Source organism: Staurois parvus, unplaced genomic scaffold (assembly GCF_062004578.1).
Source record: "Staurois parvus isolate SC_StPar_1 unplaced genomic scaffold, SC_StPar_1.0 ptg000320l, whole genome shotgun sequence".
NCBI lineage: Eukaryota > Metazoa > Chordata > Amphibia > Anura > Ranidae > Staurois > Staurois parvus.
This window is the reverse complement of record NW_028318116.1, coordinates 118,713-143,957: the sequence shown is the minus strand read 5'-3', so window position 1 is coordinate 143,957 and position 25,245 is coordinate 118,713. Positions and strand designations below refer to the sequence as shown.

At 47.1% G+C, this 25,245-nt stretch overlaps 1 protein-coding gene across 1 annotated transcript in view; it reads right to left on the bottom strand.

The window, feature by feature from the left end:
• The window catches only part of LOC149457448 (struthiocalcin-2-like), a 56,270-nt gene that overhangs the window by 18,637 nt on the left and 12,388 nt on the right, over nucleotides 1-25,245 (bottom strand). The window contains exon 2 of the mRNA XM_089683661.1: nucleotides 5,620-5,688. Within this exon, the coding sequence (XP_089539787.1) occupies nucleotides 5,620-5,680 (61 nt within the window). The 5' untranslated portion in view covers nucleotides 5,681-5,688. The remainder of the gene's footprint in view (nucleotides 1-5,619; nucleotides 5,689-25,245) is intronic.

Here is a 25,245-nt window from a genome sequence, read left to right as displayed (position 1 = left end):
GGCCTTGACAGTTATCTAAGCATGCAATGCCACCAGCCACTACTAGAGGGAGACTAGTCCAATCAATCTGGCTGGACAGACACAGGCAGATACAAACCTTGAATACAACCTGGTGCACTTGAAAAACTAACTTGCACATCACATCTACCACCATGGCAGAGGGACTGTAGTTGAGTTCTCAATGCAAAGTTTAGTTTTTAGGGCCCTTACTTCTTAATCCATTTATAAATGATATAGTGTTTTGGATTAAAAGTAAAATTTCAGTGTTTCCAGATGACATCAAGCTATGCAGTGGAATAACATCTTTACTCACTTCGGTTCACGCATCTGTTCACCCCCTATGGACTAGAGCAATTTTTACACTTCTGGGCCTGTTTACTCAATGCTAACTTTGTCATTACTTAAGAAATTAAAATATAATACATATATTATTGTTTATTTAGGACAAACAAGGATTTTTTTGTGAATATTGTCTTGCAACAATTATTTTTTTTATCGCAATCCTTAAACAATTAAATATAACAAAACACAACAAAAAACACTTTTCCTTTTCTTGAGCAGTGTTAGTTTAAAAATAAATATAGTTACTGCAGATAAAAAGTGCACATTTTATTCTGTAATTTGTCCTATTTAAAATGGCACTAAAATTATGATTCTAGTAAAAAAGCATTGCAAAGTTGTCTACAAATGAAGTCAAATTGTTGTTTTTTTTTCTTTTTTCAATTTTGTGCTTTTTTTAAATGTGAAATGTGTAAATATGGTGAAGGTATAAGAATATTAAAGAACAAAAAAAAGGGTTATTAAGGGGTTAAACATAGGAACGTTTAACCAGTTCCCAACCGTGCTATAGCCAAAGGACGGCTACAGTGCGGTTGTCTAGTTCTGGGATGATGCCCATGGATGTCATTCCAGAACACGCCCCCCTGCACACCCCCAGCTGCACACACCAGTGCCACCTGTGATCGCTGTGTCCTACGGACACAGCTGATCACATGATATGGTAAACGGCCAATCACGGTGGCCTTTCAGCTCTGTCCAATGACACAGCAGTTCACCAGCTAAATACAGTTGCAGGTTATTGGCTGCACTTTTCTCACGCTGCCACAGAGTGTGCCACCCACGTGTGCCCAGCAGTGACACCCACCAGTGCTGCCCATCAGGGCCCAGCAGTGCTGCCCATCAGTGCTGCCCATCTGCGCAGCAGCATCAGTGCCACCTATCAGTGCTTCCTATTAATGCCCATCAGTGATGCCTATCAGTGCAGCCTCATCAATGCATATCAGTCAAGGAGAAAAATTACCTGTTTGTAAACTTTTATAATAGAAACAAAGAAAAACTTTTTTTTTCAAATTTTTTGCTCTTTTTTTGTTTATAGCACAAAAATAAAACAGCCAATGGCAATTAAATACCACCAGAAGAAAGCTCTATTTGTGTAAAAAAATTATAAAAATATTATATGGGTAGAATGTGGCACGACCGCACAATTGTCATTCAAAGTGCGACAGTGCTGAAAGCTGAAAATTGGCCTGTGCAGGAAAGGGGTAGAAGTGTCCGGTAGGCAAGTGGTCGATTTTAAAAATATTTTTTTAACTTGTCAGGTTGCTTTAACTGACTTTATCTGTAGACTGAAGTTCTTCCCTTTGAGCTGTAGATGAATAAACAGAAAGATACAAATTGAAACAATGTTTCTGTGTATGTTTCCGTATTCTCAACTTAGCAATGTTGTTGATAAACATTGTCAGACAGCTTTTTTTTTACAGCTCTAACTGCCAGAACTTTCTCTGTGTATTCGGCAATGCTGCTTTGATTAATCAAAGCGGAATTGCTAAGTACTGGGCCAGAGGAGGTCCTGGCAACAGGGCAGAAGGACTGGACATGTTACACCCGCCCTGTGTACAATGATTACTTTTTTGGGCGTAACTAACACATCCAGTAACTGGTTACAGGATGTCTCCAATTTACAAGCCAAACTAAATGCATGTTGTTCTCTAAGGCCAAGACATACCATATTGCCTAGGCATGCAGTCCATAGCTCATACTTTCAGATGGAATCACTCTCATCTCCCCATGATTACCATTTTTGATTTTATGAGAGATGGAACATATGTGCTCTGATCTGAAAAAAATGCAGTTGTCAAGTATGAGGGATTTGTTGACACCTTGTAGACCTTTATCTGCACAGAAGCCTACAGGATCCTGTCAGAGATTCAAGAGCTGTGAGGTGTTAACTCAAATCTACAAGCCTATTTTTTTTTTAAACTATGAGCATTTGCTAACTTCTATGAATTAGAAACATATTTTGCAGACGGAAATTTTCACGAGCATTGATGAGTGGCGTTATTTTCAGTTGAAACAGTTTATTGGGAAGCTTCCAATGCCATTGAGAACAAGAGAGGATTGGAACGCTTTTGAGCACTTATTACATACACGGAGTGATGGGAAACATGGGATTTCTAAAATATATAAGATTCTCACTGGAATAACCACGGATATAAGGCCATCATTTATAGAGAAATGGGAAAGGGATATAGGAGTAACAATGGATGTGGAAAAGCAAAAGAAAATATACAGTTTAATTCACACGAATGTAAATATGAAGGAGGTGGAGATGAATTATAATTGTTTTCAAGATGGTATATTACACTGAATGTAGCACATAGATTGAATGGAGACAATTCACCTTTATGTTGGCGTGGATGTGGGGGTAGAGGTACAATGTATCACATATGGTGGGAGTGTCCTAAAATTCAAACTACTGGGGGAAAATAGTATGCCTGATTCAGAAAATAACGGAGGTTGATATTCCAAAAGACCCAGAGATTTGCCTTTTTCATTGTACTATAGTTTCAGTTAAAAAATGTAAAAAAATCTGGTTTATTGTATTATCTGAATGCAGCGAAGGGATTGATACCCAAATTTTGGAAGGAACAGGAGGTGCCAAAAATAAAGGATTGGGTAGACAGGGTGGATCAGATATGTAGATTAGAGGAACTTTAACATTTAAGTGAAGATAAGAAGGAGAGTTTCCATATAAGTTGGAAAAAATGGGAGGAATTTAAATTGGGGATTAATATAGAAATAATATGGATCTATTCTTGGATCAGGATCTCCAGAAGGAGTAGGAATAATGCAGAGCAGAGGTTTTGAGGGGATGGATGGGGGGGAGGTATGGGGTTTAGGGGAAGGGAGGGGGATGGGCGGGGGGAAAAATATTAAGATTAAGGTTAATATTTAGATATCATGACAAGCAAATTAAAGGTTGTTTTGTTCTGTTTATCTTTTTTAAATAGTCTGTTTATACTTGTAACTTGAAAATGTAATAATAAAATATTTAAATAATAAAGAAACATATTTTGTATTACTATCATCCTACCTTTATATACAGTGAAGGAAATACGTATTTGATCCCCTGCTGATTTTGAATGACAATTCAAAAGAAATGCATGTCTAACAAATTATGCACTGATTTGCATGTTCCTGAGGGAAAAAAGTATTTGATCCCCTATCATTCAGCAGGATTTCTGGCTACCAGGTGTCTTTCATACAGGTATCAAACTGAGATGAGAAGCAGTCTCTTAAAGGGAGTGAGCCTACTCTAATTTTGTTACCTGTATTAAAGACACCTGTCCACAGGAGCAATCAAGCAATCATATTCCAAACTCTCCACCATGGCAAAGACCTATCCAAGGATGTCAGGGACAAGACTGTAGACCTACACAAGGCTGGACTGGGCTACCAAACTATCCCCAAGCAGCTTGGTCAGAAGGTGACAACAGTTGGTGCAATCATTCGCAAATGGAAGAAGCACAAAACAACTGTCAGTCTCCCTAGGTCTGGTGCACCATGCAAGATCTTACCTTGTGGAGTGTCAATGATCATGAGAACAGTGAGGAATCATCCCAGAACTACACGTGAGGATCTTGTCAATGATCTCCAGGCAGCTGGGACCACAGTCACCAAGAAAACAATTGGTAACACACTACGCCGAAAAGGATTTGTGTGAAAAAAATGATAAAAATGTTATATGGGTACAGTGTTGTATGACCGCACAATTGTCATACAAAGTGCAACAGCGCTGAAAGGTAAAAATTGGCCTGGGCACGAAAGGGGTAAAAGTGCCCGGTAGGCAAGTGCTTAATGTGGAATGTGTGTTCCTTGCTAAAGAACATTATATTTTATCAGTTATTATGAGTAAAGTTCCACTTTACCTCAGTACCTGCGTAAACCTATAAGGTAGGCCTTCAGTGGCACAAAACCAAGTTGGAGACAATTGCACCAGTAATCGCAGATGCTACCATAAGCAACCCCAGTTCACTGTCACTGAACCACACAAAATCAGTGGAGCTGTAGCTAGGCCAGGCCCTAACAATTCACATTTTAACATAATGACCACCTTCAAGGACCTTGAACCCCACCAGCTGTGTATACACACCCAAAAGAAACCACACCAGAAGGACAAGAGCTGTCAAATAAAATTATGTGAAGACGAAGAGAGGAAAGATTCCCCAATGTTAGCTGTCCTCTGAGTGAAGACTCTCCAGGGGCCAGCTGTATCCATCTCCTGAAACTCCTCCTGTTCCTGTCTGACCACCAATCAGGTAACTACCCCAACTCCATGTTTCCTTTTTTTGGCCAAAACTTCCTTTTAACCCAGTCATGTAGTTCCTATGTCTATTTCTTTTGCTTCGCTGTAGGCCTAATTTTATTGTCTATATTTAGCTTTATAGCCTTCTAAACCTTTTTTCACCAGCCTGTTGATTTCACACTACCACAATGATGAGGTCTACACCACTAATCTCATTTCTTTTAAACAGGATCCCAGTGCCTGAAAACTTGTCAGTAGTTGAGAGGTAGTCAGAAAAAGAGTCCACCTTGGGTGCTTCAGCAGGAGGGGGTTTCCGAAAGAACATGCTCTCCAATCTATACTGCCGAAGAAGTTCATAGCCCATAGAGGGAGGTGCACTGTGGCCTTTTTTCCTTTGATGCTAAAAGACCTTGTCCTCCTGCTTGCCAATCAATGTTATAGAGCTGATTGGCTCATGGTGTTGGTCCAGGTTGTGGTGTGTAGGGTATTATGGGAAGGTAATTTAAAGATGTATTTCATGTTCTTTTACTAGGATCACTGAAAAATAGATTGAATGTTTTTTTAGAATCAGTCATCATGATTTAAGGAGGATTTTATACATTTCAGCTATCATTCATTTCAAAAGAAAATGTTCAGCTCAGTCAGTGTATCTGCCTTTATATTAAGTGGCCAAAGGTGAGTTAAATGATTGTATTGGAGGCATCTGATCCTTTGCTTAATGAATGGAAAGAGGAGACTCTATCCAGGTCTCTGTCCATGGCCCCTTGTGATTCCTGTGGCATTTTACCTCACATTCTGCATTGACCCCCTTATGTTCCTCAAAGGTTGGTAGATCCAGGAACTCAGGTATACTCATTCATGTAAAATATTTATTTATCACAATGAAGGGTAACAAATTACCATTTACACAATGCTTTATTATAGTCTGTACACGTATGTGTTTCTACAATAAAACATTTGAACAAAGAAAATATATATTTATCCTCTAATGACCCACCACATATGGAGCTACATATGCAGAACATGTTTCTTACCTTGAGAACCAGGTAGAGACAGCAAAATCACCACTAAAACCAACAATGGCAGCCAAGACATTTTCAGACCTGCAGAGTAAAGAAACATAGTTATATATAATGATGGGTATGATGGGTCGAACACCCCCTGGTTCAGTTCGCAGTAGAACATTCGAAAGGACCAAAGGTTCGCCTTGAACATCGAACCCAATATAAGTCTATGGGGCCCGAACTTGCAAGTTCAAAAGTGCCCATTTTGAAGGCTTATATGCAAGTTATTGGCCATAAAAGTGGTATGGGGACTCAGGTACTGCTCTGAGGGATGTGATTCAGTGAATATATATTTTTCAAAAAGTACCACTTTTTAAAGGAGCAGTCCTTTTTCCTTGTTGAAAGTAAAAAATTTTTTTTGAAAAATTCCTTTAAATATCATGCCTGGGGGGGTCCCCTTAAACTACCTGCAAGTTGCACATCTGTACAATGTATTGACTTTTTTTTTTTTTTTATAAATTACATGTTTATAAAAAAAAACAGCGTGGGGTCCCCCCTCTATACCAGATTTGTTTTTTTATGTATTTTTTGCTTATATTATTTATTTTAATCATTATTCTTTATTTAATTGTTTTTTCTTTTTTGGGGGGAGTATTCTCCCCTCTGTCTTATATAGTGTGGGGTGGATACTGTGCACTGTGGGAGCACAGTGCATTGTGGGGTGTTTAGCGAGTGAACAGTTAGTGGTGCCTTCACACCGTAACCCTTCAGAGTTATTCTTGATGAGTGCAGGATTGGACCCTGCTCTAAAAATTCAGTTTATATGCACCTGTCATACAGGTGCAGAAAAATTGAGCGTGGTGGTGCCTGAACACTGTAACCCCTCAGTTACTCTTACTGGGTGCAGGCATGGGCTCTGCAGTTAAAAATTGTTAACAATTAGAGAAAAATGGTAAAAAAAAGATGAAATTACATGCACCTGTAAAAACAGGTGCCAAAAAATTGTGCCTTGGGTGTTGATTGTGCCCTAAACCAAAAAAAATTGTTGGAAGCTAGCAAAATCAGGATTCAGGAATAGAATAGGCAGTCTTCAAGGGATCCCAGATCCCTAGCAAATGTAATCAGTTACATCAGCATCAGGAGCATCAGGTTGCTGTTGATCCAGGACTGTTTCATTTTGATAAATGTCAGTTAGTCAACGGAGTCTGTGGACAGACGCACTCTTTTATCCATCTCAAAACCTCCAGCAGCACTGCATGTCCGTTCGGAAAGCGTGTTGGATGCAGGACAGGCCAGTAGCTAGATGGCTTATTGATCAAGTTCTGGCCAGTGATCCAGTCTCAAAACCCAGTAACCCAGTGGATGCTCATTTGGAAAGGTCTCCAAGTCTGCTCTTGCCCCTAGATAATCCTGCACCATATGATGCATACACTGCCGATGGGTGCTTAAACCTAAAAGCCCTGGGTGCTGAGGACTAAAGAACTGTTTAAAGGCATTGGTCAGCCGGCCGCTTTCTCCACCACTCTTCCTTTGACAGAATGTAGCTTCATAAACACATTGTCCAGGAAATGGTAACCTCCCATTGTGTGGAAGGTGTTACACAAATTTGTTTTTCAGGGGCGTCCTCAGGGTGTTTCATCCTCTGCTCCCTCTGCAAAGACTGGATGAGCTCTGCAACTTTACCTTTGTAACAAGGATTAAGAATGGTTGCCAACCAGTATTGATCCCTCTTCTTAATTACACAAATCCTCGGGTCCTTGCGCAGGCTTTGCAGAATCAGGGAGCCCATGTTTAAAGAGGCAGGAGATTCTGAGTCCTCTGGGTCACTGAGGATGACATTGTCAGGAACTACCTCCTCCCAGCCACATACTACTCCTGGCTGGGTTTCTGGGGACTGAAAACTGCCACCTGAAGACTGCTGTATGTTATCCTCTACTTTCATGCTGCTGCAATCCTCCTCCTCTTCCTTCTCCTGCTGTGTGTTCTGCAGCCCCGCAGGAATGGTTTCAGCATAAAGGGGGCCTTAAAAGGACAGGAAATTCTTCTCTTCCTCCGCTGTTCTACCTCAAGTGCCCTGTCCATGTGTCAGGAATGGACTGGCCAGCAATGGTGGGACTCGCCTGCCTTATGGGCTGCAGTACCGGGGCTGGCCAGCGGGTGCTCCCAGCAATCAGAGACTCAACCTTGCAGCCAGCTAAACACCTGAAACTGCTTACACTGGGGTATTTAAGGGATGGCCAGACCTGCAGACTCTGCCTTGGTGTATGTTTCTCCTGTTCCCTGTTCCTGTCTGATTCTCTGCTGACCCTGCTCTGATCCCTGGCTTGTCTGACCATTCTCCTGCTCCTGATCACTGGCTTGTCTGACCATTCTCCTCTGCCTGACCCTCTGTACCAGGCTGCCCGCTACCTGCTGAACCTGGCTTGTGACCCCGACCATTCTCCGCTTGCTCCCCCTGTAACTTCCTGCTCGATTGATATTGACCCGGCCTGCCTGACGACGTTTGCATTGTATGTACTGTTATCTGTGGGTGGTTTGGTTTGGTTCGTTTGCACTGTGTTATGTTTTAGTATTGCACTGCGTTTATGTTTGTATTGTTAGTGTTAATAAATTACATTGTTTATAACATATCTGAAGTCTGCGTTTCCCTGCGTCAGTCACATACCTCTGGTCACACCCGGGAGCCCTGACATTACACCAAGGCCAATCCTGACCAGAAGTGGCTGCACAGGGAAGCCATCTTGGTTTGTTGATGGGAAGGATGGATCTGGATGAGGTTGCGTATTTATATCTGCTAGTGTTTGATGACAGGGAGTATGCTTATCAAACTCTGAAGGAGTATACCCGGGATGAACTGCTAGAATGTATACGGCTCGCTCATGTTCTAGTAGATCAGGGCACAGAATTCTCTGAGGTGCAGCCATTGATTCAGATTTGTGCGGAGTTGGTTTCATCTGGTACCCCCGAATGCAGGGATGAATTTTTGCCCCCATTTAGTGCTGACCAGGTAGAGTCCCTGGTATGGTTATTAGAGGATGATGTGGATTGCTTCTTGGAGCATTATGCTGCATGTTCACCACAGACACTAAGAGATTGTATAAACGCAGTGCAGTCTTTAGTCAGACAGGCTTTGTGTAAGCTCAGCTTTGTTCAACCCATACTGCAGACATGGACAGATTTGTTGCACCCAGCCTCAGTCAGCTTACAAAAACCCAGTCCTGCTTCTAATCTATTTCCTCAAAGCTCTATTCCTGCATTCCCAACAGCTCCTCCTGCCCTGCTATCTACCGCATGTCAGTACCCTGTTCCCACTCGCTGCACCTATCCTGCCTTTAACCCTGTAAAGAAGTCCTCTGTAGCAACTGCTCCCTCCCCTGTTCCATCCTCCAGCTCTTCTCTGTCTCCAGCTGCTCCATTCGTTTGCAGACCTGCGTTTACTTGCAGTGCTCCAGTAGTTAAAACCAGAAAAAAGCGAAAATTCTTTCCAACCAATACCATCCTGCCAGTATCCAAACCGGTGAACCTGCCTTCCGTGGTTCAGCCTGAAGCCTCTACTCAGCCTGAAGCCTCTACTCAGCCTGAAGCCTCTATTCAGCCTGATGCCTCTACTCAGCCTGATGCCTTTACTCAGCCGGATGCCTGCATTCAGCCTGATGCCTCTACCCAGCATGATGAACTGATCCAGCCTGACGATCCAATGCCTGGTGACCCGGTGCCCACTGCCTTGCCAGATGACGCGGTGCCCGCTGGCGAGCTAAATGACCTGATGCCTGGTGACCCAGTGCCCGCTGTCATACCTGGTGACTCGGTGCCCGCAGTCTTGCCAGACGACTCAGTGCCCGCAGTCTTGCCAGACGACTCGGTGCCCGCAGTCTTGCCAGACGACTCGGTGCCCGCAGTCTTGCCAGACGACTCGGTGCCCGCAGTCTTGCCAGACGACTCGGTGCCCGCAGTCTTGCCAGATGACTCGATGCCCGCTGTTCCGCCAGTTGACTCGATGCCCGCTGTTCCGCCAGACGACTCGGTGCCCGCAGTCTTGCCAGACGACTCGGTGCCCGCAGTCTTGCCAGACGACTCGGTGCCCGCAGTCTTGCCAGACGACTCGGTGCCCGCAGTCTTGCCAGACGACTCGAAGCCCGCTGTTCCGCCAGTTGACTCGATGCTCGCTGTTCCGCCAGTTGACTCGGTGCCCGCAGTCTTGCCAGACGACTCGGTGCCCGCAGTCTTGCCAGACGACTCGGTGCCCGCAGTCTTGCCAGACGACTCAGTGCCCGCAGTCTTGCCAGACGACTCGGTGCCCGCTGTTCCGCCAGTTGGCTCGGTGCCCGCAGTCTTGCCAGTTGACTCGGTGCCCGCAGTCTTGCCAGTTGACTCGGAGCCCACTGTCGTGCCTGGTGACTCGGTGCCCGCCGCTCCGCCTGGGGGCCCGAGACCCGCCGCTCCGCCTGGGGGTCCGGCGCCCGCCGCTCCGCCTGGGGGTCCGGCGCCCGCCGCTCCGCCTGGGGGCCTGAGACCTGTCGCTCTGCCTGGGGGCCTGAGACCTGTCGCTCCGCCTGGGGGTCCGGCGCCCGCCGCTCCGCCTGGGGGCCCGAGACCTGTCGCTCCGCCTGGGGGTCCGGCGCCCGCCGCTCCGCCTGGGGGCCCGAGACCTGTCGCTCCGCCTGGGGGTCCGGTGCCCGTTGCTCCGCCTGGGGGCCCTATGCCTGTCGCCCCTCCTGGGGGCCCGGTGCCCGCCGCTCCGCTTGGGGGCCCGATGCCTGTCGCCCCTCCTGGGGGCCCGCCGCTCCGCTTGGGGGCCCGATGCCTGTCGCCCCGCCTGGGGGCCCGACGCCTGTCGCCCCGCCTGGGGGCCCGACGCCTGTCGCCCCGCCTGGGGGCCCGGTGCCTGCTACTCTGCTGGGGGCCCAGTGCCTGCTACTCCGCCTTAGGGCCCGGTGCCTGTCGCCCCGCCTGGGGGCCCGATGCCTGTCGCCCTGACCGGGGGCCCGGTGCCTGCTGCTCCGCCCGGTGGCCCGGTACCTGCTGCTCCGCCTGGTGGCCCGGTGCCTGCTGCTCCGCCTGGTGGCCCGCTGCCTGCTGATTCGCCTGGTAATCCGATGTGCCTCTGCCCGGAGTCCAGCCCGATGTGCCTCTGCCCGGAGTCCAGCCCGATGTGCCTCTGCCCGGAGTCCAGCCCGATGTGCCTCTGCCCGGAGTCCAGCCCGATGTGCCTCTGCCCGGAGTCCAGCCCGATGTGCCTCTGCCCGGAGTCCAGCCCGGTGTGCCTCTGCCCGGAGTGCCTCTGCCCGGTGTGCCGCTGCCCGGAGTGCCTCTGCCCGGAGTCCAGCCCGATGTGCCTCTGCCCGGGGTCCAGCCCGATGTGCCTCTGCCCGGAGTCCAGCCCTATGTGCCTCTGCCCGGAGTCCAGCCCGATGTGCCTCTGCCCGGAGTCCAGCCCGATGTGCCTCTGCCCGGTGTGCCTCTGCCCGGTGTGCCTCTGCCCGGTGTGCCCCTGCCCGGTGTGCCGCTGCCCGGAGTCCTGCCCGGTGTGCCAGTCTTTGATATCCCGCCAGTTACCAGACCCGGGCGGTGGAACATTTTGCCCAGCTAGGACTGTTTGGAGCGTCCTGAGGCCGCTCCTTGAGGGGGGGTACTGTCAGGAATGGACTGGCCAGCAATGGTGGGACTCGCCTGCCTTATGGGCTGCAGTACCGGGGCTGGCCAGCGGGTGCTCCCAGCAATCAGAGACTCAACCTTGCAGCCAGCTAAACACCTGAAACTGCTTACACTGGGGTATTTAAGGGATGGCCAGACCTGCAGACTCTGCCTTGGTGTATGTTTCTCCTGGGCCCTGTATCCTGTTCCTGTTCCCTGTTCCTGTCTGATTCTCTGCTGACCCTGCTCTGATCCCTGGCTTGTCTGACCATTCTCCTGCTCCTGATCCCTGGCTTGTCTGACCATTCTCCTCTGCCTGACCCTCTGTACCACGCTGCCCGCTACCTGCTGAACCTGGCTTGTGACCCCGACCATTCTCCGCTTGCTCCCCCTGTACCTACCTGCCCGATTGATATTGACCCGGCCTGCCTGCCTGACGACGCTTGCATTGTATGTACTGTTATCTGTGGGTGGTTTGGTTTGGTTTGTTTGCACTGTGTTATGTTTTAGTATTGCACTGCGTTTATGTTTGTATTGTTAGTGTTAATAAATTACATTGTTTATAACATATCTGAAGTCTGCGTTTCCCTGCGTCAGTCACATACCTCTGGTCACACCCGGGAGCCCTGACACCATGATTCCACGTAGCGTTTGCTCCAGCAGGAAGACTAGAGGGATAGTGTAACTGATGCATGCAATGTTGCGGCTCACCATCCTTGTGGCCTCCTCAAATGGTGACAGGACAGTGAATGCATCCTTTATCAGCAGCCACTGGCGTATCGAAAAGAAGCCAAGCTCCCCTGAGCCTGTCCTTGTTCCATATTTACACAGATGCTCATTGATGGCCCTCTGCTTCTTGTGCAGCAGCTGCAGCATTGCCAAAGTTGAGTTCCACCGAGTGGGCATGTCACAAATGAGTCGGTTGGTGGGCAGTTTGAATTCCCGTTGAATTTCAGCCAGCCAAACATGGCCGTGTATGACTTCCAGAAATGGCCACAGACTTTTCTGGTCTGCCTCAGAAGATCTTGAAAGCCTGGGTACCTGTTCAAGAAATGCTGCACCACCAAATTCAGGACGTGTGCCAAGCATGAAACATGTGTCAAGTGTCCCTGTTGGAGGGCGGAGAGAAGGTTGGTGCCATTGTCACATACAACCATTCCTGGCTCACCCTGCCATGGCAACAACCACCTCTGCCTACCCCTGCAGAGCTGACAGAATCTCTGGCCTGGTGTGGCTTCTGTCCCCTAGACAGACCAGTTGAAGCACTGCGTGGAATCTTTTAGACTGAATGCTTGCGTAGTCCTTTGAATGCTTATGAAGCACTGCTGATTCAGATGACAATTCAGCAGAAGAGGCCATAGAGGCAGAGGAAGAGGAGAGGGTGGAGCAGACAGATGTGGCAGAATCACCACTAACTTTTTGGAGGCATGGTGGTGGAACAAGATCCAGCACTGAACCCTGTCCTGCATCCTTCAAAGCTGCTAGCAGAGTTACCCAGTGTGCCGTGAAGGATATGTAACTTCCCTGACCATGCCTGCTGGACCACTTTATGGAACTTGCCACTGTGGTACAGCACATTCTGTGTCCACCAGATGAAAAGGCAGCAGTTGTAAGGCTAGCAATTTGGCAATGCTAGCATTTTGACGCTGAGCATGTTAATGGGTGGGACAGTATTTTTTTTTTACGATTCTTAAACTGGGGTAAAATTTGCCTGCTGATGCCTCCTTGATGTCATTGGACATTTCATTATTTGGCTAATACAAGTCAGCAGGATGTATCTGTTTATGTGTTATTATTTTGCTCTGCCCCTGCGTGGGCGTATCTTGAGCTTGTTATATTCTTAAAACAAAAACTTTCTTAATAAAAATATTGAAACAGAAATTTGCCTGCTGAAATCAATAGGTGGTGTACTACTATCAGATGGGGTGGCACGACCTGTGGCACCCACTGCTGTACCATCACTCCTCTCAGTGGAGGCTGTTGAGAAGACCTGATGTTTTGGAGTAGAAGTAGAGATCCCAGATGAGGAGCAAGAAGAAGTCTGCACTTTTTTCGGAAGTGGGTCTTTCAGGTGCTGTTGCCAAGGGGCTGCATGGCAGCTCATCATATGTCTTGTCAAGCATGTGGTACCCAAGCAGCTGATGTTTTGGCCATGCTTGATCTGCCTCAGACAGAGATTGCAAACAGCAATGCTGTGGTCTGCTGCACGTGTTGAAAAAAGCCCACACCAGAGAACTTTTGGAAGTCTGCTGGGAGTCAGCAGCACCCTGCACCTGCATTGAGCTCTGTCGTATGATGCCATCGATTGGCTGTCCTTACGCCTGCCCCTGGAGGACATCCTGCCTCATTGGAGTTGTGCCTCCTCCTCACTTACCTTCTCTGTTCTCTCAGGCACCCAAGTGCAGTCAGTGACCTCATCATCCCCTTCCTCCTAGTCACTGGAACCAACTTGGCAGTGTGCTGAGGCTGGGGGAACATGACTGCCCTCACTGGCACCCCCGCTCACATCACTCCTTTCATGAACCTGAGAACCACCATCAGAGTATTCAAATTGCTGTACATCCTCCAGCAGCATATAAATGACACTATGATCAAATAATTCCGTTGACTCCTCCATGCATGATGGTGGGGCATCTGTGTTGGACAAGGAGTCTGTGGAATAGGCTGCTTTGGCAGCTGCGGAGAAAGGCAAAATAGTATGAGCCTTGGTGTTAGAAGATGGAAGAGGATTAGGATGGCTTTGTTATCCACTCCACCACCTCTTTCTGCATGTTGTGGCTCTATAATACGGCCCTCACCGGAAAAAAAGGACAAGCGTGCCCTGTCTGCAGAGGATACACCATGCCCTTGACCACCACTTTTCACTGTGGACACAGAGGCTGCTTGCCCTCTCTTAGCTGCCTGTGAGCAGCTGACTCTCCTTTGTGGCCTTTTGGACTTGATGTGGATTTTTTTTAGGGGATTTATATCACTTTTATTTTTTTGTGTGGGATGGGATTTTGGTGCAATATGTTTGTGCTTGATGCTCTATAAACTGTTTTTTTTTTTTTTGCCCCTATAACACTGCGCAAGTCTGACGCTACAACACAACACTGTGCAAGACTGCCCCATAACACTGCACAAGGCTGCCCCTATAACACTGCGCAAAGCTGCCCCTATAACACTGCGCAAAGCTGCCCCTATAACACCGCGCAAGGCTGCCCCTATAAAACCGCGCAAGGTTGCCCCTATAACACCGCGCAAGGTTGCCCCTATAACACCACGCAAAGCTGCCCCTATCACACACTACACAACACTGCTGTATAAGCAGATTTATATATATTTTGGCCATGGATTTGGCCCCTGAGCCATGATTGGCCAAAGTCACCAAGGCTTTGGCCAATCATGGCTCCTCCTGTGAACTCAAGCTGTGATTGGCCAAAGCACTGCATCTGACCTGTAGTCAGGTGCAATGCTTTGGCCAATCCCAATGTGCCGTAGCGTATTGCATTATGGAGTACAAACTCCCCGCTGAACCCCCTATAAGTTCGAGTGTTAGGCAAACACACAAACAGCCAATGATGATGGGCTGCATGTTTGAGTCAAATGTAAGGTCAACTCAAACATAGGCTGTTCATGTGTTCGGTGAACACATGAATGGCACAGGCATTCGGCAGGCTCTTCTCCACGCCGCTCCCCACAATGCACTGTGCCCTGACAATGCATAGTTGTTGGCCAAAGCACTGCATCTGACCATAGGTCAGGTGCAATGCTTTGGCCAATCACGGGGCATGATGACTTTGCAAGGGGCAGGGTGATCCCGCCCCTCATGACGTCATTACCCTATTTAAGGACTGTCATTGCAGTGCAGCGGGCATCGTGATTGACGTTGGATCTACTGCGGTGGACATTTATCTTATTTTTGTTTTTAATAAAGGACTTTTTAGTGAATAGGCAGCGGTACCATGTACCACATATTCTTTCACATGGAGGTGGGATCTGGGGACCCCCTTGATATAGGGGGCTTCCAGATTCCAATAAGACCCCCACAAACACCAGCTAATGTTGTGGGGAAGAGGCCCTTGTCCCCATCAACATGGGGACAAGTTGCTTTAGGGAGGTAGCCCCTGCTGCCCCACAGCACCCCCCATGTTGAGGGCCTGTGGCCTGGTATGGTTCGTGGGGGGCACTCGCTCGCCCCCCCCCTTTCCTGACCTGCATGCTCGGATAAGGGTCTGGTATAGATCTTGGGGGGGTGAACCCCCACTCCATTTTTTTTATTTTGGCATGGGGGGTTCCCCTCAAAATCCATACCAGACCTGAAGGGCTTGTTATGGATGGGAGGCGGGACCCAATGCCGTTTCTATTTTTATTGCAATGCTGACAATTCTTTTTACATTTAGCTGTCACTGGGGAATCCCACTTACAGCTGAAATATGAATGAATGTTTCACTACTAAACTACCGCATGACTTAATAATATAACTCATGCAGTATTTTAGTAAATGAGCAGTATCTTACCACATACTCAGACACGGTAAGATACCGTTCGGTAAATTGCCCCTGTTCAAAGTTCGAGGTCGAATTTTCGGTAGGTTCAAATGTTTGGCCGCGTACTGAACAGTGGGGTGTTCAGCCCATCAATAGTTAATTAGGCTTAAAAAAGACACACGTACATCAAGTTCAACATTGAATAAAAAAAAACAAAAAAACCTTATATCCTTAGAAGCATACACCCTCAGTTGATCCAGAGGAAGACACCAAAACCCCTAAAGCATGATTCAATTAGCTCCCACAGAAAAATAATTATTCCTAATTCCCTAAACCAGGGGTCTCCCAACCTTCTAAAGAAAGGGCCAGTTTAGTGTAGACTTTAGGGGGGGCAGACTATACCCAGTGGGAGTAAACAAAGCCTGATCTTTAGTATTAGGGGGAGAAATAGCTGGTGTCATTGGGAGAATGGTACCCCATTTTTGTTGTCTGTGGATGGAATTATGCCCCATCATTGGTGTCAGTGGAAGAAATAGTGCCCCATCATTGGTGTCAGTAGTAGGAAGAGTGCCCAATTATTGGTGTCAGTGGCAGGAATTATACCCCATTGTTGGTGTCAGTCGCAGGAATATTGCCTTAAGGGCCAGATAAAGGCAAGCAAAGGGCCACAGTTTGGAAACCACTGCCCTAAACAATTTGACTTTCCCAAGATTACCCAAAAGCGACTAGCTTTTGGAAGAGAAACAAAATATACCTGTGCTCAAATCCCAATAGCTTGTACATGCATTTATCTATCGGGTGCTAAAAGGAGTGTAGCCACATGTTAACACTAGAAATTCAGGAAGAACCCACTGCACACTGCTGTATAACCTTTCCAGCAAACTTTGCAATAAAAATAGGAATTTTCAGTACATACATATTGCAATACATGTTTAAGCTGGCCAACTGCGTCAAAGTAATCACCTTTGGCCAGTCCTACTCTGCTCTGCCAATGCTACTGTGGACACAATGACAACATGGGACAAACAGACACAAAGTGGGGGGAGAGCTACTAGGTTTTAGTCTGGCTACTTTAATGCAAGATATACCTGTGCTCAAATCCCAATATCTTGTACATACATTTATCTTTGAGGTGCTAAAGGGGTGTAACCATAGTTGGCCAGTCTAAACATGCACTGCAATATGTGTGAACTAAAAATCCCTATTTTTATTGCAAAGTCTGATGTAAAGAGTATATAGCAGTGTGCAGAGGTTTCTTCCAGAATTTCTAGGGTTAACGTGGTTACACCCTTTTAGCACCTGATAGATAAATGCATATACATGCTATTGAGATTTGAGTTCAGATATATCTTATATAGTTAGTCTGGCTGAAAAAAAGAAAAACAGTTCATCCAGTTCAACCATTAAAAAAAAAAAAAAGTTATAATCCTATACCCACAGTTGATCCAGAGGAAGGCAAAAAAAAAAAAACAGCAAAGCATAATCCAATTTGCTCCTACAGGGAAACAAATTCCTTCCTGATCCCACAAGAGGCAATCAGATATTCGCTAGATCAACTTCACCTATAAATGTTAGTATTCAGTTATATTCTGTGTATCCAAGAAAGATATCCTGTTTCTGTTGCATTGCCGGTCAGTAGCCAGAACAAAGCCGAATAGCTCTCCCCAACTTTGTGTCTTTTTGCCCCATGTTGGCATTGTGTCCACAGTAGCATTTGCATTGGCAGAGCAGAGTAGGACTGGCCAAAGGGGATTACTTTGACCCAGATGGCCAGCTTAAACATGTATTGCAATATGTGTGAACTAAAAATCCCTATTTTGTATTGCAAGGTTTGCTGGAAAGGGTATATAGTAGCATGGAAAGGGTTCTTCCAGAATTTCCAGCTTTTGGAAGAGTCCTGGTTGTGCCAAACTTCTTCTATTTAAAAACTATGGAGGCTACTGTGCTCTTGAGAACCCTCAGTGCAGCAAAATTTATTTGTAGCCTTCCCCATATCTGTGCCTTGCATTATTCTACTATCTGAGCTCTGCAGGCAGTTCCTTTGACTTCATGGCCTTTGTTGTGATACAATATACATTGCCAGCTGTGAGGTCTTTTATAGAGAAGTGTATGCCTTTCCAAATCATGTCCAATCAATTTTATTTACCACAGGTGGACACCAATCAAGGTGTAGAAACTAGGGTTGCCACCTCATCCTTTTAAACCCGAACACATGAATTACACAGGTTCTGTGGCTGATTAAGGTGGTAATTAAACTCACCTAGTGCCTTATCTGCATTAAAATAGCCTCAGAACCTGTGTAATTATTATATGTTCAGGTTTAAAGGGAAGAGGTGGCAACCCTAGCAGAAATGTCTCAGCAATCATCAAGAGAAATGAAAGGCACCTGAACTAAATTTAAAGTGTTGTTGCACACTTATGTCAATGTGATATATATATTTTTTTATTTTTAATAAATTCAGACATTTCTAAAAAAAAAATTTTCACTTTATCATTATGGGGTACTGAGTGTAAATTAATGAAAAAAAAATTAATTTAAACAACTATAGTATCAGACTGCAACAAAACAGAATTAAAAAAGGGAAGGGGCTCTGAATACTTTAGAAATGTATCATATACACTATATGTGCTGCCACGCAGCTTTACTGTTTAGCAGTTGTTATTTACATGTTATATTATAATGTTATTTGGTATCATCCACACACCCCTGCTGTTTCTGACTAGTTGGTTGCTTCCACCTTCATTTCCTGTTGTAACACCATTTTTGTTTAGTGGTTATCAAGATACTGTAGAGTGAGGAGGCTATGTACATCACTGGAAATTTACCTATGAAAACACCTTTATGTTCATACCTTTGTTACCTTGAAGCATAAAGAAGCTTTGGAAAACACCTCTGAAGTTGTTATTCATTGAGTAAACTATCTGTTAAGGCGATCATTCAACTTGCTGTACACATTCTGACAGACCGGGTCTAAACGAATCTCGCCACAAGTACAACCGATGCCAAGACAGAACAGTAAATTTCCAGTAAATCTCCATGAGAATCCATCACACAGCCATCTCTGCAGCTTCAGAACTGTGAGTAACCATTCTCCTGTATGAAGAACAGTAATCCTGTCTGTGCACTGAGTGGAGCATCCAGTGTGAGCCAGGCGGCTGCTCCAGCTGCCTCATTGCAATAGACATTCAGCTCCCCAGCTCAGCCTGCTTGCAAATAAAAGTAACTACAGATTTCTGCAGATTTCCAACAAGACACTAAAACTACAGCACTTGCCATTATGTCTGACAGAGATCCCACTCATGAGTCACCTGCATGTAATCAAGATAAAACAGACACCATGCTGCATTCTGCTCATCCTGTTAGAGCCCCTCATCCATCTTTGAAGGCAAGAGAGGTTTATGATGCAAGTAAGGAAGAGACATACAGTAACCTGACTGCATTATGGGAGAAAACTTTAAGTTGTATAACAGCCAGTAATGAAACTAGCAACAATTCTGAGCAATTGAACACTGCCCTCTCAAGGGTTAAGAAGGCATTTGAGAATTATAAAAGACTTTCTGAAAAGTACTCTTCCCTTTTGTCACATTCCAATGTAGAGGAAGCTTCAATAGAATTAAAGAACTTTATTTCTACTGACCAGCAGAGACATATCACTTATCTTGAAGCAAAGACACAGATAGAGGGTAGATTAGCACAACTACATGAAACTACATCCTGTATATCTGCTTCTTCCAGACGCTCAGGAAAATCAAATAGATCTGCCCGCTCATATCATAAATCATCTTCTAAGTCATTGCGGTCCTGCTCTGTAAGGTCAACACTGAGCGACCAAATACTCAAGGCTCGCCAAAAGGTTGCAGTAGCCCAGGTTCAAGCTACCTTTTCTGAAAGAGAAGCAGCCTTCAAGGCAGAAGCTAAATGCAAGGAGGCAGATGCTAAATGCAAGGAAGCAGAAGCTAAATGCAAGGAAGCAGAAGGTAAACGCATTCAAGCAAGAATACAAGCAGAATCAGAGGTTCAGCTAGAAATCCTTCAGAAGAATAGAGAAAAGGAAGTAGCCTTAGCAGAATTATCCGTCTTGGAACAAGCCCTTTTAGAAGAAGAAGGAGCATATTGTCCCAGTTTGGCTGCTTGTCAAGACCCTGTTGAAAGGACCCTACAGTTTGTCTTAACCCAGAACCACGACGATACAGTTCCACCTACAGTTGGAGATTCTTCCCATAATCATCCAGCAAGTCAATCGGAAGGCAACAAGTCGTCAAAGCAAGCTGACCAACCAGACGCACCTGCCAACAGAGACACTCCACAACTACCGCGTGTCATAAATTTAAGTGTACCAACCTATCCAGCTCATGTGCCACCACAACCATATGTGAATAGAGATTACAAGGGCACAACAGAAGACTACGGAGTGAACTCTATACCTCATTTAATACAGTTAACTTCAACTTCAAACGCACAGAGATCTTCAGACACCAGACCCTTACCTGGATTGAACCCATCTGCAATACCTTTCTCTCCACCTATCAGCCAGCATCAGATACCAACCATGATCCAAGATGGTATCACCTGTAGATGTAAAAACTGAAAGAGTTGATATTGCAGAGTTCAGCAAGTACATGATTCGGCGAGAGTTAATTACTACTGGACTGTCTAGATTCGACGACCACCCAGAGAATTATAGGAGTTGGAGATCTACATTTAAGGCGGTAACAAAGAACTTGGACATTGAACCTCAAGCAGAACTTGACTTACTAATAAGGTGGTTGGGGCGTCAATCTTCAGAACAAGTAAAGAGACTTAAATCTGTCTACATTTATAACTTTGAAGCAGGCCTCAATGCTGCCTGGGAACGTCTGGAACAAGACTATGGGAGCCCCGAAGTCATTGAATCTGCCTTATTCCAGAGACTAAAGGACTTTCCTAAGATCTCTGTTAAGGACAATCATAGGCTTAGAGAGTTAGGTGACCTCCTTCATGAACTTGAAATTGCTAAGTCAGATCCTAGTTTGCCAGGTCTTAGCTATTTAGACACTGCTCGGGGCGTAAATCCTATTGTAGCAAAGTTGCCTAGTTATCTCCAGGGAGAGTGAACTAGCGTAGGATCAAAGTATAAATATGAACACCATGTTTCTTTTCCCCCCTTTTCTTATTTTGCAGGGTTCGTGAGGAAGATTGCAAGAACCAAGAATGACCCAAGCTTCCTGTATCCAGATACAACCATCTTTCCTTCAACTACTTCAAAGGGTATTGCCACCAACAGTAAGTTCAAGGACTTAAGGCATCCTTTTGTTGTAGCCAAGACGTCCAACGTCTTGGCTACAGACACTAAATTACAAGATACCAAGGCAAGCAAGCTTGATCAACAGTGTCCTATTCATAATGCACCACATTCTCTCTCCAAATGTCGTGCATTTAAGGACAAGCCTATCGAAGAACGCAAGACATTTCTCAAAGAACATAATATCTGTTTCAAGTGTTGTGCATCCTCCGATCATTTCGCTAGAGACTGTAAGATCGCCATCATATGTTCCCTGTGCAACAGTGCCAAGCTGTCAAGGTCCTACCTTTTCCCAGAGGTTATGTTACTCCATGTGCTGGCATCCATCTTGGATTTCTGCTGAGCATGGTGGGAAGCTTTTATGCCTTCAGGTCTCTGAGGTCCATCGCCCAGAGGGGTGTGGCTGAGTACATATAAGCCTGTGATCCGCACATGCTCTTTGCACTTGTGTCTTGTGTCTTTGTCTTGCTACAGCTCTGTGTATATGCTCGTGACTCTTCTGGTATTCTGACTTGGCTTGTGACTAAGACCATTCTCTGTGTATCCTTCGATCTGACCTTCTGTTGCTGAACCCGGCCCGTGACCTGTGATTCTCTGTCTACTGTTCTGTACTGTTTTGTCCTGTTGTTGTCGACTCGGCTTGCCTGACTACGCTATTGTCATTCTCACCAGCTACACGCCATTGGCGGTGGCCATTACCGCAGCCGGGGTGTCTCGGGGGCCGCGACCTGGTTCCTGGCTGCGTCAAGTCCATCCCCACCATCAGGGGCCCTGGTGAAGGGCAGCCTGGGACTTAGACTCCGCGCCCTGAGGGACTTCGGTCTGTTGGTGGTGGTTGTCGTCAGCCAGTGCCTTACCCTGCCACTAGGCCTACCTGTCCGTTCCACAGCCCTGCCCTGACACAAGCATGTGGACGCTCTTCATTCAGACCTGTTCAAAAGGAAACCTACAACCGGCAGCAACCCCAAGACCACCTCAGATGACGGCGGGGAGAGAACTGAGCAACATGCCAACCCCGTAACCACAAGATGTACAGAAGTGTGTGGAGAAGGGCTTCATAGCAAGTCTTGCAGCAAGATATGTCTTGTAAGGGTTTTTCCTGAAGGATGTCCACAAAATGCCATAAAAATGTATGCCATACTCGGCGATCAGAGCAATCGCTCGTTGGCAAGTACAGAATTCTTCGATTTATTCAACATTTATGGAGAGGCCTGGTCCTATACCTTGCAGACATGCGCATTAAGGGTCAATACTTCTGGAAGAAGAGCCCATGGCTTCATAGTGGCATCAGAATATGAGAACATAGAGTTTCCTCTTCCTACTCTAATCGAATGTGATCAATTACCGAACAACAGAGAAGAGATCCCCACACCTGAGGTTGCACATCATCACCCTCATTTGAGCCACATTGCTAAATGCATTCCTACACTTAACAAGGATGCGAAGATCTTGATTCTTCTAGGGAGAGACATTCCTAGAGTTCATAAAATAAGAGAGGTATGTAACGGTCCAGATGATGCTCCTTATGCCCAGAAACTTGATCTTGGATGGGTGATAATAGGAGAAGTTTGTTTAGATCAATCTCACAAACTCTCGGATGTAGCTTCCTACAAAACTAATGTGGAGGGATCATACACCTATCGATCGATGAAATGTCCATTGCACTATTATGTGAAGGAAAGACTTGATTTCAATCCTGAAGTTCCATATCAAGTACTCCATGGCATTACCTGCAAGCTCACTTCTTACAAGGATTTTGGTGATGCAGTGTACCTGTCAGGGATCCCCTCGGTCTCCGCCGCGATGGTCCCGGCGCAGGCGCAGTGTGCCGCCCTGTGCTGGGACTCGAGCATTAGGTCCGGGCCGGCCGCGGCGTTCGAGTTCGCGCATGCGCAGTAGAAGCCGCGGCCGCCCGCTGGGCACCAATGGCAGCGCAGGGCGGGATATTTAAATGGCCCTGAGCTGTCATTCAGTGCCTTCTGGTCTTACCTGTATCCTGTATCTGCGAACCTGTGAATAGTAAGTTGCTGACCCGGATTGTGCTTGACCTTGCTGTATTTCTCCTGCCCTGACCCTTGCTTTGCCTGACCTCTCTCTTGAATGCCCCCTATTGGATCTGACCTGCTGTTGCTGACCTGGCGTGTGACCCGACTATTCTCTGCCCGCTGCCTTGTACCATACCGTCCTCCCTGTTACCGACCCGGCTTGTCTGACCCCGCACCTGCTCAGCCATCCATCCATCCATCCGTCCATCCCTCCCAGTGGGGTCTCCTGACCTCCTCATATCAGGCTCTTCCCCGCAGGAGCCCTCGGCGAATACCACTACCACTAACGGGTTTGCCCAGTAGCCACGACCTGGTCTCGGGGGGCTCCAAGTCCATCCCCACCATCAGGGGCCCTGGTGAACAAGTCCCCTGGGACTTAGACTCCGTGCTCTGGAAACACCTATTTAGTGGAGTGCTAGTGGTACCGCCGGGCGGTCCCTTACAGTACCAGAAGGCCATGACGGAGCCTCGAGGAGGACCCTCCCCGCTGGAGGAAGTTTGTAGGCACCTGGCTTCCTTGACGCAAGCGGTAAACGTATTACAGGACAGGTGTTTGCAGATTGAAAATCGGTTCCAGGCCTGCACGATATCTGCCCCTGCACCACAGGCCCCGACCCCCGTACCTCCGCCCGTAGCGGCCCCTGGGCCTGCTTCAGGGGTTCCCGCATCACTTCCTATGACCGAACCCCAGGTACCCCTACCGGAGCGTTTTCACGGGGACCGCACACGCTTCAGGTCGTTCCGTGAATCCTGCCTTCTCTATTTTAAGTTGCAACCTCGTACTTTTTTGACGGAATCGGTAAAGGTGGGGTTTGTCATCTCCCTCCTGCAGGGTGAACCCCAAGACTGGGCCCACCGACTGAGAGGGAACAATGACCCCCACCTAGGCTCAGTTAACATTTTTTTTGACGCAATGGCCATCTTATATGATGACCCACAGTGGGCAGCTTCGGCCGAAGCTACCATTTACACACTCCGGCAGGGCCGACGGGTGGCGGAGGAGTACGCCTCTGACTTTAGGCGTTGGATGGGGGACACACGCTGGAACGAGTTTGCCCTTGTGCACCAGTTCCGCATGGGCCTGTCAGAGGCCCTGAAAGACGAGCTCGCCCGGGTAGAAATGCCTGAGGCGCTTGAAGACTTAATTGCACTAACCATCAAGATTGACCGAAGACTGCGGGAACGCAGGTTTGAGAGGTCCGGTCAGGGTCGAGGAGGTTCCTGGGGGTCTTTCCAGGGTCACAGCCAATCCACTAGGCCACAGTTCCTGAACCCACCACCGGAGGATGCTCCTGAACCCATGCAGCTAGGCCTGGCGCGACCTAAGCTATCTCCAGAGGAACGCCAGCGCAGACGCTCCCAGAACCTATGCCTCTACTGTGGTGAAGCTGGTCACATGGTACGATCCTGCCCGCAGAAACTGAGTAAGTGCACCTCTTCTTCCTTATCTGTTGGCGATGTTCATTCTTCCCAATACTTAGTTGTACCCCTCTCCTTTCAGCTGCCAGAAAGGACCGTGGAAGTGACAGCCATTATTGACTCGGGGGCATGCAGCTGTTTTGTAGATATTAATTTTGCTCACCAGCAGGGTATTCCCCTCCAACCAAAAGAAAAGGGGTTCAACATATTTCTGGCCGATGAGTCCCGGATAAGATCAGGGGTGGTTAACCAGGAGACCCCTTCCATTTCTACCACCATTGCCAGCCAACACCAGGAACTCCTCCGCTTGGATGCCATTGCATCACCCCTTTTTCCAGTCATTCTGGGGCTTCCGTGGTTACGGGCTCATAACCCCCAGATTGACTGGGAAACCAGGGTAGTCTCGTTCCCTTCCTCATACTGTCGGGAACACTGCCGCACTTCGGGCCCGGGGGTTCCCCAGGTCCTTGTGTGCTCAGAGGGGGATGCCGACTTAAGGCAGGTCATTCCGGCAGCCTACCATGAATTCCTTGATGTATTCAGTAAACGGGGAGCAGATACTCTACCCCCCCACCGCCCGTATGACTGTCCCATCGACCTGTTACCTGGCTCAGAGATCCCTTTCGGGCGGATCTTCCCCCTTTCGGAGCTCGAATTGGGGGCCCTTAGGGAATACATTGAGGACAGCCTGCAGAAGGGATTCATCCGCCCCTCTACCTCTCCAGCAGGGGCAGGGATTTTCTTTGTAGAAAAAAAGGACAAGACCTTGAGACCGTGTATTGATTACCGGGAATTGAATAGAGTTAC